Source organism: Anoplolepis gracilipes, chromosome 1 (assembly GCF_047496725.1).
Source record: "Anoplolepis gracilipes chromosome 1, ASM4749672v1, whole genome shotgun sequence".
NCBI classification, from domain to species: Eukaryota; Metazoa; Arthropoda; class Insecta; order Hymenoptera; family Formicidae; genus Anoplolepis; species Anoplolepis gracilipes.
Window position 1 is genome coordinate 7,257,952 of NC_132970.1, and position 20,919 is coordinate 7,278,870.

Below are 20,919 nucleotides of genomic sequence, written 5' to 3' on the forward strand. Positions count from 1 at the left end.
TAATTTGCTTTCTGTATAATACTTTCATAAATATAGGCAAAATCATTTTTGGATTATTTTACCCTATTTATCTAAAAAATCTAATGTGATAGGCAATTTCTGCAGCCAGATTTATATTTATCGCATAAAATTACGCGGGAAACCACCTATAATTCTCAAACGACAAAACCTCGCAGATTTGTGTAATCTGACTAGAGAAATACGATGATGTCGATTGCAGCACATTATTGATTATTGCAAGGTAATGTCAGCTGACAGAAACGAGCTGCGGGTCGCTCTCAATACAGGACCTCTATTTTCCGTGTATGCTTTTGATAAAAATATCACGCAACGTTCGACTCAATTGCCGCGATATATATATATATATTTGTGCGAGCTTTTGCAAAAAGTTATTTCACAGAGGAAAATGGGAATGTGTTCTCATTTAGCTGTACATTCACTCGTCATGATAATCGACGGATTTCAACGTATGAATTGCTGGCACGAAAAACTACATACATATATAGGTACACTGATTTGACTATTGAATAGGTGAGATGGATTCTATTAATAAAAGTTAAATGGTCGACGTGTGTGCGATCAACAGTGGCTGCCAAATTGTTTTGCGCGTACTTAAACTTGATGTTTCCGCGTCGGAAATGATTCGGAAGAAGATTTCACGATGCAATTAACTTCATCATCTTTTGATACCTTCGTTTGATGTTATTCTATCGCACAGCTGAGTGCTTGTTTGCAGCTCTGTTGCTTTTAAAACGTTATGTTCATTGATCCAAGATGTGTAAAGGCGTCTCTTAGATTTATATTGTTTGGAATAAATTTTCAAAATAAATTATATATATATATATATATATATATATATATATATATATATATTAATATTAAAGGTCTTTATCAATTTCAGAGTATCAAGTCGTTATTGCTGCATTTATTATTATAATGTATGTAATTCTAAATATATGTTAAGTTAATATATTTAAAATATTAATGTATATTTTTATTATATTTAAAATAATACGTTAGCTTACAATTAGTAAATTTCTTGACAAGTTTTTACGTTTTTAATTTAAAAGTAATTTTTACTTTTGCTTATTTCTACTATTAAGAGAGATTCAATTTTATCCCAAGTATATCTAGAATAGAAACAACACTTCGCAAAAAAAAAACTTTCTTAAAAATTCAAGAATAATATAATATTTTTGTAGAAAAAATGGTGTTAAATGGGAATTGCACAATTATATAGCTATATAATATATATATATATATATATATATATATATATATATATATATATATATATATCACTTTCGTCTCAATTGCATTTGAATTCCGCATGACACGTTTCCAAAAATTTCTCATGACGCATGTTGGCAATCGTCAGAGACGTTGATCGAGACGTTGATCATCTTGTCTGATCTCGTCATTCTTGCCGTAAACTATCTACTCGCTCTTCCTCTAACATGGTCTATCCGATGGGTTATCGGCCTGAAGAGTCTGAAAGTCAGTTTTGCAGCAAGCGAAGCGTATTATGGAAAACGCCCCGCTATACCTTTACACACTCCCGTGCTCACAAAATCGAGTTACATTTCGATCGATATATCCAGAGTCAATAAAAAGAAAAAACAAAAATACTGCTCGCCTCTTTTCATACACATTGCTATTTTTAATTTGAATACTATAGCCAGAAGGCCAAAATAAATAAGCAGAAAGAGCGTTTCTGCTTCACATAAAATGATTGTTTAATGAATTTATTGATTATGCTAAAATAATGAATCATTAATTCAAATATATAAGAGTTATATAGATATTGATTTTTATAAGCAATTAATTATTCAAGTAACTTTATTGTGCTATTAACAATACAATTATTAATTATGAAAACATTTATGCTCAATATGCAATACAAATTCCAATTAGTTTATCGAATAGATAATTACTTCACCTATAATAGTTTAATTAAAATATTGATTTTTTTATAAAAATGTTTTCGAGATTGTTTTAACATAGCATAATGATATTTCATCAAAAAAATGAAAAAACAATTAAAAGATTAATAGAATTTCTGCAATTTCAAGTATGGCCAGTCATAAGCAGCAGTAAAAAATGGAAAATCTACAAAACGCGATAAGAACGTAGAAAAAGGAAAGAAGTTGAGAAATATAACTTCCTTTCTTTAAACTTTCTACGACAGAAAATTGCTTGCTTCATTTGTCTCATACTATTGAAAAAATTCGATGATAAAAGAAATAAATATATTTGAAACAAGAAAAAATTATTGGTTATTTTTTTCTTGTTGCTTAAAATACATGTGAAACAATATTCCGCAATAATTTTAGATTGATTCAGCTTTCTTTAATTAATGCATTATTTATAAATATGTATTTTAATATTGTATTCAGTTTATAGTGTGGTCAATGTGTTTGTGGCTGTATAATATTAATCAAATAATAAAATATATATAAAAAATATATATGAAATATGAAATATAAGGTATAACAAGACAAAAAATATTGATATTCTTATACCGTTATATAAAGTATTTGATTCAATATATATGCATGAGAGTGAAATATATAAATGAGTTTTCTTCTCGCTTTTTATTTATATAATATTAAAAAAAATAAATATATATGACAATTTTTTAATAATTTAAGAAAAAATTAGTTAAGTATGAAAAATTGTGAATATTTAAATATTGAAAAATAGTATAATGACAATTTATTATTAATAAAAAAATATTTTCTCCCTCTCTCTCTCTCTCTCTCTCTCTCTCTTTCTTTCATCAAATTTCTAACAAGATTCTGCAACGCGTATATTATGCTAGCTTTGCACTTTGACATTTTCAAGATGCTGTTTTGTGGAATAGACTCTTTGTTACCCATAAGCTTAAAAGCGTTCCAAATGATGAAAGTTATTACTCTCGGCAAAGTACCTTCATGGTTTCTTATATAAGCCTTACTGTGAAGGAAAAACAAAACACAAAATATTATCACACTTGATACAAATGTAAATAGAAGTAAAATTTAATCGCGAATCAGACACTTAAAATAAACGAATGATATCCACTTGTTGCCTAAAGAAAAACTGATTCATATCCTGATTATTGAGTCGCGCTTGACTTGGATAAATTCCTGCGGCAGAAAGTCGCCGCATCACCGCGCAAGCATGATACGGAATTTCTAGAACGTCGACGTCGTGGTTAAACTCCATTAAGCAACCGGAGGGAAACGCATTTGAAAGCGCCAGTAGTGATATAGCCATTGGTATCGCTCTATAGGGACCAATCTACCGTCTACCAGCTGCGTGCGGTTTGTCCCCATACAAAGGCGTGGTTGCATGTAGATATATCCGAACGTGCGTATGCACGCATGCGGTTTGTGCGCGAGCATACTATACATCGACACAAAACCTGATTCGCCCGCAGCACACCAACTATGCGAAATCATATGCACAAACGTGAGACAGAGAGAACTGAGAGAACGCAGAAGCGAGATTTGCCACCCACGCTTTCAGTTAATCGCTGAAACGTCTGCGTATCGATTTAGATACGCACAATCACAAATCATTCCGAGGTAACGTCACCATCACCAATCGTAAACACTAACGGAGCTGACGCAAACTTCGCAGTTTAATATTTCAGAATTGGCTGTCCGTTCCTCGTCCAAGTGAAAGAAAGCAGAACAGTGTATATGTAAAACGGCTCTTCTCCCGTTTCTCTCAGCCAAAGGTTAAAAATACAGTTAAACAAATTAACAGACTAATTTATCATTCGCGATTTTTTCAAGTCTGATCGATTTAATGGTTTATTGTTTTGTGAAAAAAAGGCTAGAAAATAACTCTAAATGAAGGATCCAGCACAAAATTTATGTTAATATCTGCCGCTATTTTGCCAACAAGATTTTTGCAAATTTCGTCACAATTATACGCTTGTCCTTTAAAGTCTTTCGTAGAACAAAATTATTAACAACGTTATTCTTCTTTATTATACTATGTAAATACCTTTAGCATCTTATGCAACTGTTTTAAACTGTATTATAAAAAAGAGCATGAAATTTGTAAAAGATTTTTTAAAAGAAATTTTCAAAAGATTTTTTAAAAGAAATTTACAGTCGAAATATACATATATATAATATATTCTAAAACGAATTTATCGGTTTATTGTTTGTTTAGAAAATGTTATGTAATTTTATAATCTTTTTTATTGAACTTCAAGTTATTAAAAACTATTTCTCACGCGTGATTATTCAGTTTATAAATGTTACTGCAAAAAGTACACACGTGGGTATACTTTAAAGAAATAAAGAAAAATAGTCATATATGCTATATAATAACTGCAAGTATATAAGAAATGCATCATTGCACTTCTCTTTTTTTTATATAAATTTGATTATACTATACATATAAAAATCGAAAAAAAAAATTGCATGACATAAATAGGATCTTTCTGGATATCGATTAATGGTTACATTGGCTCAAAGAAATTGCAAGCCTGACGAATAATCGTCGATGCTTAAACTACGGCGGAATATCCATCTCGGAAAACGATTACATCGAGAACGAAGGATCAAGTCGGCCGTAAATTTCGACATAGATCGAACCGCACGCTGATATGTATCATCCTAAAGCTCGCGTCGAGAGATTGATATGTATTTATGCAAAATTGCGCGCGGCAAAGGCTGACGCGCGTCTCGTGTACACGTGATAAAGCGGAACGAGGTGGGAAATCGTAAAATATTACGAGCCATCGTCGCCGTCGTGATCGTACTAGCGGATTTCCATGAGCGAGCAATGTTTTATGAACCAGCAAAAAGGAAATCGATTTTCAAAACGAGCTCGAGAACACGTTCTTTGATTTCACAAACCGAGTTTGTACAAGGTCACCATCTCACCTACGCTATAATTTTCACTGTGATAATCGATAAGCTATTTTATAGGCAATTTTTGTTAAATTGCTTTAAAATGATTTTGAATATTTATACAATCTAACAAAAATTAGCTATAAAATAGTTTATCAATTAACACAGTGAAAAATATAGCGCAGATATATACATATATACTTGGATCTAGAAATTCTTAGATAATCTCATTTCTTTGTATTTTCGAATTTTTAATGGTTATTATAATTCTTAAATAATAATTTTTATACATATGGTTTTTAAATTAAATTTTCAAAAACTATAAGACCTTTTAACGCTTCAATTGTTATGTTACATATTTAGAATTATGTGTGATTATTATTTATTATCGTTTATTCGACAAATACGAAGAGTATGTATTATTTAACAATTCGCACAGCTCTTAAATAGTTTAATTAAAAAATTATCTCACAAAAGTTCTTGTTTTATGAATTTGTCGAGAAAATGATATGAGTATATACACGAGTCGACGAAGCGACACAATAGAATGTCTGACCAGTGAATGGACTATATCTACTGCGAGGATGCAATGGTCCTTGATAAAACAAAGGTAGAAATATGGTGGAATTGAATAGCAAGCAACCTGAGAAAAACAAACCCTTGATAATGCTCCTTTCTCATTACCCAGTGTATAAAACAGTTATAAATTCTTTATACATATACATATACTCAAATATAAGAGAGAGAAAGAGAGAGAGAGAGAGAGAGAGAGAGAGAGATGAAATTAACAAAAAAATATTGACCAAAATATATATTTATGATATATAATAATATCGTGAAATATTAATCAAATTAAATTCTCATTAGCGAAATTATTATGGTTTTTGAGTTTAATCCGTAAATTTTAATGACTTTAAATTTAGACAATACTTATTGAATAGTAATTCTAACGAAAACGATATCCATAATGTGATATATCTGCGACATACTTCTAACAAGCTGGTTATTTAATTGTATCGAACAAAATAAAGATGGCAGACATGGAGATGCAATGCGATTTTTATGCGTGCATGCGCATAATAAGTAAAAACGCCTACGCGTCAAGACTCGCCTATCCAACATGCAAAATGTTCGTTGAAGCTTGAAAGAAATTTTCATTGGCTCACGCGCACGTTCGTCCAAGCTTATAATTAATAACTTTCCGTGTCGGAGAGTGTCACCGGTGTCCACTCCTCGTTGCTATGAGAGATAAATATTCCTTCAACAAATGAACCATCGAGGATCTCTCTCTCTCTCTCTCTCTCTCTCTCTCTCAATGGAAGAAAAAAATAAACCTTAAAATAAGTGACATTTTCTCCAGTACAAAACTATTCATTTATGCGCTCTTGTGTTATACACGTACAATTTTTTGAGCGCGAATAAAAAAAATAAGTCGTTACATTAACGTAGAAATAGTAACGGTGACGTTTTTATTGCACACGGTAAATGGGATGGTAATAAAGTGTACAGAAGTGTGACATCATAATGTTAAACTGAGCATAGGATAAAGCTGACGCGTAATGACGTGGGTGAAAACGGGCGCAATGTGAAAGTTAGCGGAATTGATCGGTGATGACGTTGTAAAGACCAACATGTAATATTTTATTTTATCGATTGGATTTTAATTCTCTGTAAAAGTAGATCGATATAATTTTGTGCACATACGAAGAGTGTACATACGATAATAAATAAAATGCGCAACGATCGTTTTTCGTCCGATCGTATTTTCTATTGAATTTTTATGCTAACATATTCTTTACGTTTATTATATAAGGAGAAGAATATATAAAATGAAGAACTGTCTTCAAAAGGAATCAACTTTTACTTATTTATATTTATTTTCGATTTTCAGAGAAAAAAGAGTTGGCAATGTCCAATTTTCCTTCAGTCGATTTTCCAATTAATTTTATGATAAAACCAAAAATAAGTTTCAGTAATCTTTTAACGTTTCAAAGGAATTGAACTGTCAGACTTTGGAATTTATTTTCTTTGAAAACGGTAAAAAAACTACACTCTGAAACTTATATATTTGTGACCTACTTGTAATTATCTTTAATTTTATCACAAAATTAATATAGAAATTGACTAAAGAAAAATTAGGGAACATGCTAGTCACACACTTCATTAAATTTATCTTTACTATTCTAAAAAATGCAAACTAATAATTTTTTACTATTTTAATTTGATTATATAAATATTGTGCATAAATATACACCTTATATAAATATACAAATATGTAAATATACAATATATAAATATACAAATTAAATACAAATATATAAAAAAATCAGTAGAATCAGTTTATGCAATTATAATCTTGACTTAGTTGAATAAATTAAAATGTTAAATTTTACAAAAAATTATGTTGATTCTTTGGGAAGACAGTGTCTATTATAAAGATGTAATATATAAAAATTGATATAAGTAGTTATTACAGACGTTCATTTTGTGCCATGAACTCAGAGAACAAGAGCGACCCAAATTCTTTGAGGGAGGATAATCATGACTCGGCGAATGAGAGAGAAAATTGTTAGCACGGAGGGTTAAGGTCTGCAATAAAAGCATAACAAACCTTTCCCCCTTCAATGAGGTGAGATACGACACGCCTAATATAACAGAAAGGTGGAACACCGATAGAATTATTTATAGCCGCGAAAGCAGTAGTTGCGATGCTTATAAATAAATCACAGCAGCTGTACCGTCGATGTGTTTATCGCAAAGCAGCCGGCGCGCCCTTTGTAAACTACCAATATTAACTCAGAACAATCGAAATTACCCTTCGCAAGACTTCGTTATAAAAAAGGATTATATCTCTCTCTCAAAGAATTTTATAATGCTATTAATGTCAACACCTTATGCAATAATAATCTTCGAGTAATAATTATAATATAAAACAGTATTATAATACTCTATATTAACCCGAGTCGAAATTTTGTTCTTATTTTTAATCTCAATTTTTTCACATTTTATATATAAGTTTTTTAAAGAATTTAAATAGATTTAACTTATATGTATAATATTTGAGCTTCTAATAAATGTACTTTAAATATACAGTACTTTTAATAAAACTTTAAATATACAATAAACAAATATTTATTTGCAAAGCTTAAAAAAACTTTTGATAAAACAATAGATTAAATAATTTCAATAAAGTAGTCGTCTGACTGGATTAAAATATCAAAGTAGACTTTAGATTAAAACTTGAGATTAAAAACAGAAAAAAAAGATTTAGAAAATTTAAAATAATAAAAAATGTACATTTGTAAAATAAAAAATTGTTATTTACAAATTATTATAAAAGCGTATAAAATAAAAACATATTTTTCCTTGTTTTATATTGAATAACATTAACACCTAAGTCTTTCCTTTTCTAGTTGTTAAATAATAGTTTCATCAGCTTACACTATTTTAAAAAATGTAAATTTTTATTAAAACAAGACATTGACACATATTAGTAAAATATTGAAAATGTGCAAATTAATTTTTGCAACGATTTAGCACAATTTACATATATATATAAATTTCTTTTGTAAAAATGCTGTAATGTATATTAAGTCGGCATCACACAATATATGATTTTCTGTGCAATTAGCTTATATGTTAGCTTATATACTGTAAGCTACTTGGTTTGCTGTATAAAATGTTATATGAGGACGTCAAATGAAACTGGTTGTTTTGATAGATTATAACAACAACTATTTGATCTTATTCCATTCTATTCACATTTTCAAATATATTGAAATATATTTCTTATGTGCTAGACTAATACTGCGCTCGGTAAAACAAATCTGAGATGTCGAAGTGCTGTTTTATCTCATTTTATCTTTGTTACTGAAAATTGAATAAAGATAGAATGAGATAAAAAAGTACTCCGACACCTAAGATTTATTTCATCAAAAAAATGACATTTGATATATTAATACTTCAATCATTTCCAATATACTTGGTGCATGATTGATGCATGCAAAGAAGCAAGCACGAAACAACGTAATGTAGCAAACGTAGAAATCATACATATTAATCTATTATGCTCGATATATCAAGACGTCTGGTATGCACAAGTGCAAGCACTAATATACAGCTAATCGTACAGAAAAACATACATTATGTGATGCCAGCTTTAAAGAAGCTGTAACTTAACTAGGAAAGACGTATCGCAGGACAACATCTCTAGATAGATTTACGACAGCTGTACGATCATTATACGTAATGTTATTGATGCCATCAAAATGTCGAGGGGCAGATCGTAAAAGAACTTTAATAAAAGGTAAATGGATAGTATTAGAAAACTACATATATGTTATATGTCAAGCGTGCATTCTATCTATTGTCAATCTTCATTACTTCATTACTACGTGGTTTACAGCCATTTCTTTTACGAGAGACATTTCCCTCTAGACATAAAACTATAAATATAAAACTATAAACAAAATGAGAGTAGAAGTATTTAATTAAAAAGGCAAGTTGAAATTTTTGCAGGAAATGTCTGAAATCTTTTCTATAAAATTAATAACTGAAACTTTTTTCCTTTAGTTTTTATTCAAAAAAACAACTTCGAGATATTTAAAAATTATTCTGAAATTAGATATGATCAAATATGATCTAAATAACATTTTTTAAACAAAATTTTTTAGATGTACATAATCTGATAGAATATATAACCTGAAAAAGAAATAACTTTCTCGGCATGAACTTTTCCATTAATTTAGAGAAATAGATCCTAAATATTTGATAGAAATATCTATATTTTAGAACAAGCGTTAAACAAATACTTAAAATTTTAATAATTGTCTAGATTTCAGAATTCTCACTTTATACTTCGACTTAATTTTCAGAATTCTCACTTTATACTTCGATACTCACTTTATACTTTATACTATCTGTTATATTCTTATCGTTATATATTTATTATTTTTCAGTTAATATTTTTCTCCTTCTATCCATCAACCCCCCTTGAAGTTAACGTACAATTAGGACTCGAAAGAGACTGGAACAAATAATAATAATGAAACGATAAATCAATTTGTATTGGCATTGACGTTAATATGTGCTTATCGACGTGCAATCTAAAGCACTAATGTATATTTTGCGCAGAAAAAGATCGTGTTGCATCCACAAAGTCTCTCTTGTTCGCACGTAATCGTTTTTCTATCACAGAGAAGTAAGCTACGCTAAGGTAAGAACTTGGATTACCGGCAAGATGGATATTGTGAATATACAAATCCAGAGATTCAGAAATACAAATCTTTCTTAAGCGGATTTAGCCCTCCTCTAGAAATATGTCGAGAAAAATAGGGCATAATAACAAACATAAATAAAAGATATTCTACAGAAAAATTGATTGATATGCGCATATTATTAGAAATATACATATAGAAAAGTATACACGTTTGTAAAAGTATGAAAACATATTTTTTTCTTTATACTGGTGTAAAATACCAAATTATTTAAAATTTTTATTTTTAACTTTTGTTATAATAAATTAACATTTTTTTAAATGTATACAATACATATATATATATATATATATATATATATATATATATATATATATATATATATATATTGTATACATATATTATAATATACTGATATTATAATAACATAACCAGATATATTCAAAAATCCATAAAATAATTTATAAATATTTTGCCTACTTTCAATTTTATAACCACAAAGATTTATATATATAAAAAAAACTTTCAAAAATCAAAAACACTAATTTATGAATTTATTAATCATACTGAATTATTATCAGTACATAGATATATATACATAGATTTTCTATAAAAATACTCCACATAAGAAAAATACTTAATATAAAATATCTATCTCTCTTGCATATGAAACTCGTTTTAAAAGAATTTTCTTATATTTTCCAAGAAAGTTTTCAAGAAAATTAAACTGCAAGCTAGAAATGTTTTGCTCATGATACTTTTTACTCGTGAAATTATCGCGAATCACTATTGTCGAGTAAGATGCTCTTCCAAGACAATAAGATCTCAAATACTCTTCTAAAAAATCTCTTACTTTCAGGAAAACTCTCTTGTGAAAATGTAACAGCTCAGAAAGAAGTGCTCGTCAGATTGCATTACCTCTCGATTTCGAATTTATACACCGATGAAATGTCAAGAAACATCTCTCTTATTTTCTTAAGATTTTTTTAATCTTTTAATTTTTGTGTATTTCTTGATTCTAACGAGTATGTCGCTTGAAAGTTTACATATTACCTGGCCTTTATAATATATATAATATATCATCTTTTAATTTATTTCTTTATTCCTTATACAATTATTCTTTAAGCACGCATTTTTCGAAATAAAGAGAAATATTTCATTAAAAAAATGTATAAATCTTTCTTAATCTGATATTACGAAAATACATAAGTAGATATATTAAGCATTAAATAACAAGATTTAAATTAATATTTTTAGAAAATATTTTAATAGATTGACAACTTTTAATAATTCATAAAAAGTGTAAATATGTATTTTTGAGCTACTATCCTTTCTTAATAAGTTTAAATTTAATATTTCATGTATTTTTTTGGCAAGAAAAATATGTAAAAAATAAATAATAATTGTCGAGCATCTGATATTACAAATGTAACAAGTGGTCAAATTTGATTTACGACAAATCAGTTTAAGACGGTAAATGCAAAATCATTTTAATTAAATAAGGACAAACGAGTTTGCGGAAAATATGAGAAATAAAAGATGAATTCGATCACTTGGAAAGTTATTCGAACAGAAATAATAGGTCTATTAGTCATTTCACTTGCAGCTTTCACAAAGACCATTACTTATTTCTGATAAAATAGAACTAGCTTTGTCAAGTTGAAAACTCAATTAATGTTAACCTAAAGAAGCAGCTGTGATAACTCGCATTTCCGTGCATGTCGAAATATACTTTGTGTCGTAAAGGAAATGTATCTTGTCAGAAAATGTGAAGCCTTATAATTAAACTTTTATAAATTTACATTAATTAAAAAGTTTAATCACCATCAGAAGACGATGATTATAATTTATAATTAACAGATACAAACATAAACATAAACATAACCATTTTGTATGTAGTAATATTTAATATATTGTATGAATAAAAAATATACTAGCAAAATTTATACACTTGCAAATTAATTGTTTATCAATATAATAAATAATAATTGTCGGTGTAATAAGTAAACGTTTTATATTTATAATTATATTATATTTTTAAATATTACTTTCTAAATATTTTTTCTAATTAATAAAATAAAAATATTAATAAATGTATACAAAATTACATACTTTATAAAAAAATAAAATATTAGAGTTTATTTTCTAATAGAAATGCTGTTTATTAAGAAATATTTTTCTAAGATAGAAAGAATATCTATAAAGAATTTGAGGGAAATAATTTTTCTAAAATATATTAGGAGACCAACTGTTGACCTGTTCATCAACAAATTCCTCTCAAGTGGCAAAGTTAACTTGATTAATGATAAAAGCTACTAGAGGAGAGATTAATTGGCTGAATTAAATGTGTAAATAATTACATATATTGTATATATTGACATCTAACTAACGCAAACATGTGTACCTAATACAATGTAGATGAAAATTGATCAGTATTTAATTGCATTCTGAAAATTTCTAATACATTTTCATATATCTTTTAATGTTATTAGTATTTAAAAATTTCAAATAAAGTAATGTCATTTTATCATTTAATAAAAAAGGAAATAAAATTATATATTATGAAAAAGAATCTGTGTAGATACTATGTTATATTATATATAATATATACATATAGATATATATATATATATATATGCTGTTTTTGTAAAATGTTTTTTCTAACTATAACCATAATTATTTGTATACTGTTAACAAAAAATGATTATAATTATTGCTTTATAATGTTACTTTATGTTTTTTCTTGATTTTTCTTTATATAACGGTTGATCATTTGTGTTGAAAGTAAACTATTATCATTTCGAAACAAGTAGGCAGAACAAAATTAATACAGCGCCATTTTGTTACAAAATTTTATTACTGTTAGCATAAAAATATAAAAATAAAAATAAAAAATATATAATATTTTAATAATTGAAATACACATTGGATTCATTTAGTATAATAACCAATTGATCGCTCAGTGAGCAACTATTCATGATTCACGTAACTTTAAAAATTTGGATAGATGTAAGAGCATGTATCAATCACAAACAATTGTTATATGAGCGATCGTGCTACTGGAGGCACCTATTATAAAAAAAAGGCGAAAAGCACAAATTTGCTTGCATGCATAAACTATGTGGAAGCATGTTTTTAAGACATTATTCATCAAAATCGATAAAAAATTGTAACCGTTTATGAAAGCTTTGAATTACAAATAAAAGATAAATGAAACTTTATTTTCAATAAAAAAATGTTTAATTTATAAAAATTTCCTTTATTTAAAAGAAACTTTCTTTTATTTTTATTTATTTTTATTTATCTTTATTTTCCTCTTTTATTTGAAAAATAAATAAACTCTTAAATATCCAGCACAATATGTAGAGATTACGCGATTTCAGAGAGAAGAGAGATAAAATCAAAAATATAGTAACATCTGAGTGTAGTTTCGTTTGACACTTTTTTAGATCAATATTTACTGTGAAATTCACGCTACGCCTTCGTATTTTTATCTCCATTGTAAAAGCACTAGATGAGAAACACTTTTTTTTATGCTTAGCGCGTTCATCCTGACACTTGTAAACTGACTTGTACAAAGGCTCATAAAACAGATGGAACCTAGTCGATTAAATGATCGCTGAAATCTAGGAAGGAAAATATAACTGTTTATTTTCAACACAACTCATTTGTTATATGACATAAAATAAATATTATATAGTATAAATAAATATTCATTGAATTAAATGTTAAATATCAGTTTAACACAATAAAAAAGATAGAATTATATGTAGATTAAATTTTGCATAGTAATGTATTTCAACAATATATGTATACTTTACTATTGTTAATTAACAACAAATAAACCGAAAAGTCGTTAACGCAAACTAATTCAAATTAACTGCATCAGATCGTAGTTTGTACTGTTATAACTATTTGCATGGAGTAAAACAATAATGGCAAGCGTTATTGCGCAGAAATTTCAAAGTATTATTTATGTTGATAAAACAAGGAAACCATGTTATTAATTTATTTGCTGACCTAAACCATGAATATCTTCACTCAGAATACATATTCCGTTTTTAAACTTAATTTTCTGGAAATAATTAGCAAGCAAGTAAATAATGTGATCTAAGCAAGAGATTTCATTTTACTTCCATGTAAATTCAATCGCTAACTTTGTGCACTACACTTCATCTCCGTTCCAAGGACTATCAGAGAGCGAAACAGTAGAATTACATGAGCTCGATATAAAAGCGATCGGATAGAATATCAAGTATTAGCTTTAGTATCGCTTCGCAAAGTCATCGAAAAGTGAATACTTTATGATTCTGGATATAAAGTATCTACAACATTGTAAGCTTGCATTTGATCATTTAACCTTCGAGGACTTTAGGTCATAGAGCAATGAACTCGTAGTGAAAAGGGCTACAAATGTAGATGTTTGCAAAATTATGTTGCTATTTAAGAAAATAAAGTTGACTTTTATTTGATTTTGACGTTGCCATTTAAAATCAAATTTTTTAATCAAAATCTATCCTCCTCGATATCATACAACCTTGTAAAAACAAGATTTTGATACTTCGTATAGTTTCGAAGAAATTTAAGTGCGTTGATTAAAAAAAATGGGGCACATCTAGTTAAGCACAACATATAGTTATATATATATATATATATATATATATATATATATATATGTGTGTGTGTGTAACTATATGTTGTACCTATGTATTTATAATACATATTTATAGAATAATTATAATAATATAGAAATAAAATTAATAAATGTATACATACACACACACACACACACGCGTGCGCGTGCGCGCGCGCGTGTGTGTGTGTGTGTGTATATATAAAAATTACTCCACAACTTAGTCCAAAAATCTGTCGTCTCGAAATTTAATGCTAAAAAGCAAGTGTATATAGACGTTATAGTCGTGTATAGACATTTCCAATATCCCGCACATACTTGATATTCTATCCGATCGCTTTACATCATACTTGTGTAATTCTACTGCTTCGCTCTCTGATAGTCTGTGGAACGGAGATGAAGTGCAGTGCACAAAGTTAGCGATTGAATATACGTTAAAGTAATGTGGAATCTCTTGCCCAGATCACATTGTTTGTTTGCTTGTTAATTATCTCCAGAAAGTTACCGTTTAAGAACGAAACATGTATTCTGAGCAAAGTTAATGATCTAGGTCAGCAAATAAATCAACAAAGTTGCTCTAATCTATCGAGATAAACAATCCCTTGAATTTCCTATGCAATATCGCTTGCCATTATTGTTTTACTCTATACAAATAGTTATAACAATGCAAACTACGATCTGATGCAGTTGATCTGAATCAGTTTGCTCTTTGGTTCGTTTCATAATAGCAAAGTTCAATCTGCATATTATTCTATTTTTTTATATTGTGCTTTAGTTAGATTGATATTTAATATTTAACTCAATGAATATTTATTTATACTATGTAATGTTTATTTTATATTATATAACAGGTGAGCATTTGAATTGTATTTAAAGTAAACGGTTATACTTTTCTCCCTTAATTTCGGCGGCCATTTAATCGACTAGGTTCCGATACTTGAGACTTGGATATTTAAGATTTTATTTATTTTTCAAGTAAAAAAATAAAATAAAGATAAATAAAAATAAATAAAATTTTTTTTAATTAAAAATAAAATTTTTATTTGTATTTCAAAATTTTTGCAAATAGTTTTGGAATACTAATGGATAATATTTTGGAAATATACTTCAACATAGTTCAATCGCATAAAAATTTTTGTTCTTTTTTTTATTATATGTATTTAAATTATTAAAATACTACATATTTTTTTCATACTGACAGTAATAAAACTCACAAGTTTCCTTTACAAAATTTTTATTTATTTTATTTAACTTATTTATTTCAAAGTAATAATCATTTATTTTTAACACAATTCAAATGGTCATCCGAAGAAATAATTTATATATATATATATATATACAGAGAGAGAGAGAGAGAGAGAGAAAATATATATTAAAAAATTATTTCTTCCAAAATGTAAACATTCAATTTTTAACATGTATGCACATTTTTAAATTAAAAATTTAATAACATTTAATAAATAATAACTTAATTTAAATAATAAAATAAAAACTGAAGAATTTTATTACATATTTTATAATTTTATTGTATGTTTTTTTTATATAAAATTATTTATATTTTAAATTTGTCAAAATTTATAAAATTTTAATAAATTGCAATTTTTAAATTATTGATACTGCAACAACATGTTTATTCTTAATAATATTATAACAATAGATAATAAATAGTATATTAAAAATACTAAATGTGCAGATGAATACCAATATCACATTAGCATATATATTAATTTTACGACATTATATCGAGATAATATCATAATGATAATAGCCAATCGAGAAAAGTTATAATTCATATCTGTTCGACTACAGCAATTCCCATCAATATATAATAATGACATTTTAATAATAAATGTTATAATAATATTATTTTAGTAATAATGTCATTTTTCATCAATTCTTAATCAATATTACCTTAGAATAATTAAACTACCTTTTAATGTCATGGTAATACCATTGACCTGCCAAATAAAAAATCATTAATCAATAAAAATAAAATCAGTGTATTAATTTTTTCGAACATAATCAGGTCAATCTCACCGTTAAAGTTATATGTAAGAGATATCGCTTATCTATCTCTATTCACATCAAAGAGCGTTATTATCAATAGAGATAAATGTAAATAGAAATTACTTTCTCACGCTTATTCGTCAAATTCAGATTAGATTCTTGTAGAGCAGTGTCGACGTCAATTATAACTACTCTATTTTCGTTTATCTCGATTCTGTCGATGTTTTCTCTCGTGCTCTGAATCTCTTTCTCCCTCTATTTCTTTCACTTATATATATTTCTTGTTTGATTTCTCACAAACTATATATATGAGACAGACTCGCAAAAAATACATAGTCTGAAAAAATACAATAATCAAATATTATTTAAATGTATTTTCATTCTACATTCATATAGATTAACCAGAATTTCATAAAAAAAACATGCAATCTCAGGTAGAACAGAAAATCACAATAATGTTAAAATACATCAAAATGATTAAAAAATGATCGAAAAGTGAGTTCTTATAGTCTTATTCTCGTCATTTTGACATCATTTGACATTACTTTGACACTATTGTGATTTTATGTTCTACTTGGGATGGTCCAGTTAAACTCCGCAATGTTTAATTTTATAATTAACAATAAGATTTACTAGAATTTTCTTTCAAAACGTGAAAAAAATTAAATAAAAAAATGCCAATCCTGCTTTAATGACATATTAGTTTTTGTGTTATTACCAAAATCTTTTTCTTTAATTTATTTCTAGTAAACTTTATTTCTTATTAAAGTTAAGATTTAAAGTTTAGAGAAACTCAGATAAAGTTAAAAATTAAAAATTATATTTTAAATTTATAAAAAAAGAAAAGATTGATTTTTATTTCATTTAATTATACGAAAAGTTTTAAAGTTTATAAAAATACACACTGTCTAAAGATATTTTCGAAGATTCAATGGACTTATTGTAACTTATATCATGTGCTTAGATAATTATTGGAACATTTTCTTATAAATTAATATACGGCACTCTTCATTAATATTAAATATGGATAAATTTTATCAAATAATTGTAACTTTAAATAAAAACATTCAATCGTTAATAAAAAACAGAAATTCACTAAGTTAATGGAATGTTGTAAAATCGTTTAATCGATTCGTTTGCAACTAAAAACGTTGTGAAACTATTTAAAAAATCAACAGTTGCCTCGCTCACGTAATTACCGATACTTTTGTGGTGAATCTCAAATGTTTGAGCAACATTAAAAGCTGTCAATAATTTATGCAAAATAATGAAGCATACACATACTAGAAAAGTTTTACATCGTTTTCGCTATTAAGGATACTTTGGTGATTTATGAAATATTTGGAAAACTACAGTACTAATGCACAATCTAAAAAATATTTAAAGATAAGGACAATTTAACAAATCATCCTACAAAAATATTCTAGATATCAAATATTGCAAAATTCAACAATTTAAAATGTTATGATGCGTAAATCAAAGTTAAAAGATTTCTTAGATTTAAAATCGATTTGTAGAAGGTAAAGTGCGCTGCTTAAATCATCCCTTAAGAATCTATAAATTAAAAAAACTGTAAAACTTAAGAATCTATAAAACGCGAGATTGTTTAGATATAGAATATATATTTATTTTGAAGATTCAAAGTTCGAGATTCTAAATTATATTATGTATATTAGAATCAATTAAATTTATTATTAAAGTGACATATGACGATTTTTTTATGCTAGAATTAATGCTAAAAATTATTACATACATTTTTTTACAATTTTATGAGAATTAATCGCTTTTTCAACATTTTTAAAATTAATTAATTTTGTCATTAGAAGTTTACATTATACATTGTCATTTTATTATAGTTATTTCAATTATTTTATATCATTTTTATCTTTCACGTCTTACATTTATTTTCTAATTTTTTAAATTATTATTTATGTCATATATTTATCCAATGTTGAGTTTCTATCAAATCAAATCCATCATAAAATAGTCCAAAAGTTTTACTCGAATGTTTTTAAAAAACTAAAATATATTGTTTACATTTACAACAGATGGAAAAGAGTTATTTCTAACCTTTGCTGGTGAGACTAAAGCTACGGAGTCTGTAACTATCCTCATCTTCGCCTTCCTCCCGCGGTGGCATCTGAGACGAGACGTCGGGTACGTCCAGAAAGGCGTTGCTCTTCCTCTGATGCGTGTGATGCATACTCTGTCCCCTTCGACTCCCTCGTCTTCTAATTCCCGGACTGACGTCATTCTCAGTAAGTCTGGGTTCACTGCTGCAGTGGGCCGACTTCATACCCCCTTCATGATGATGATGATGATGGGCGGCGGCTGAAATCGACACAGACAGGAGAATATTGCATATGTATACTCGATACCGGATGTAGATAAACAAGTTTTATTGCAAAAATATACAACACCTTCAGCAAATTATAATTTGCTCAGAAATACTTTGATGATCGCCTGCATACGATATACAACATCGTATATAGGCAATCATCAAAGCATAATCAATATCCATTATGGCTTAGTTTAATTTCAATTATTAACAGTTTAAACTAATTAATCACAAATTAATTACACTAAAACTTTTTATTGCATTTATGTTGCAATATAAATTAAAAACATAATTTAGAAAGAGTGTTAAAACAAAATGTAATAATTTGTTGTATTATAGCTCTCTCTTTGACGTAGTTTAGTTTATAAATAAAACTTAAATATGCTCTAAATTTTTTTATGATTATATTTTTAGCCTTAAAATAATTATTTGCTACTTTTATGTGTACATTTGTTGCATTTTATGTAAACGTAAAATAATAATAATGTATATATTTATATATTTATATAATTAATATACATATATGTATATTAATTTTTAAATATATTTTGGTAAAAAAAATTATTAAATTTTTATAGAAATACGTTGTTTCGATATCATGCAAAACAATGTTGTAAAAATATGTAGATTTTATAATAGAGAATATGCGAATGTGTTTAAAAATAGCTGATAAAACTATTGAAAAAAACTCTGGTAATTAATAGGACAGAGAACGAACGTGTTCTCTCTCGATTGCGTGCCGATCGAGCTTTTTGCAACAAACGCTCGAGAGTAAAGCAAAGGACGGAACATATTTTTCAAAGGTACTACACCTATTACGTCGCAAAGCTAGCGCGTGGCAAGCCGAGTGATTTAGTATAGTCTAAAGAGAGCCAGGAAATGGAATTAAACGACGCGAAAAGATAGAGAAAAGCGAATTTAGATCGCGAAACACGTTCTCAAATATCTGCTTCACTTAATTAATCGTAAAGTTTATCGAATAGATAAATTCTCTTATTTTGTTAAATATTCAAAGAAGCGAAATCTCTTTTGTCTGCTGCATGTGCGATTAAAAATAACCTTTGAAGTCAGAATTGAATTCTACATTTATAACAGAAAATATAGTTTAAACAATTAATAAGCATAATCTAAAAAACTGATAATTAATTTATTTGTAATAATAAGAAATATACCAAATATACTAAAAAAGATTAAAGTATTGTATAAAAATATTTTATTAAAATTTTAAGCTTAATAGACAGTAACAGAGAATTTAGTTATTAATTTTTATAACGTTCATCATATTAAATAATAATTTATATTTATAATTTATAATATAAAATATGCAATTAAAAGTTGACAGTAACATTCGTTCTAATTTTGAATAATTTCTTGCGAAATATATTGATGCACATTCTATTTTTTTTTAAATAGCAGAAAAATAAAAAATGTTTAGTTAAATATTAGTTGGAAACTGTACCAAACTCTTAATAAAATATATAATTTAATAAAATATTTTTATATTGAAAATAAATAACATCCGCTAATTTTTGAAATACTACTATTGAAATTGTAGCTGTTTACTCATTAATTAAAATCCGAAGTCTCTTGTTTATTTTACATCTATCTACAAACAATGCTATAATAATAGGTTTAGTTATTCTTGATTTCTGTTAATATATATCTCTCTATCTCTCAACGTATATATATAGGAAAATGAACACGCACAGTGCGAATTTAGCTAGTTTCTAAACTTGCGAATTGCGAAGACGTCGTGGCACGGTGAAACCTATTCAGACTGTCAGTGACCTACTAGCCAAATCCACGTACAAGAATAGCAATCGCAAATTTCAAGAACTCACGCGGGACTAAAGAGCGTTACCGATACAATAG

At 27.2% G+C, this 20,919-nt stretch overlaps 1 protein-coding gene across 4 annotated transcripts in view; it reads right to left on the bottom strand.

Annotated features, from left to right (window-relative positions):
- The window catches only part of Rgk3 (Rad, Gem/Kir family member 3), a 41,224-nt gene that overhangs the window by 15,182 nt on the left and 5,123 nt on the right, over positions 1–20,919 (bottom strand). For all 4 annotated transcript variants that reach the window (XM_072894640.1, XM_072894481.1, XM_072894549.1 and 1 more), the window contains exon 3: positions 18,780–19,040. In XM_072894640.1, the coding sequence (XP_072750741.1) occupies positions 18,780–19,040 (261 nt within the window). The remainder of the gene's footprint in view (positions 1–18,779; positions 19,041–20,919) is intronic.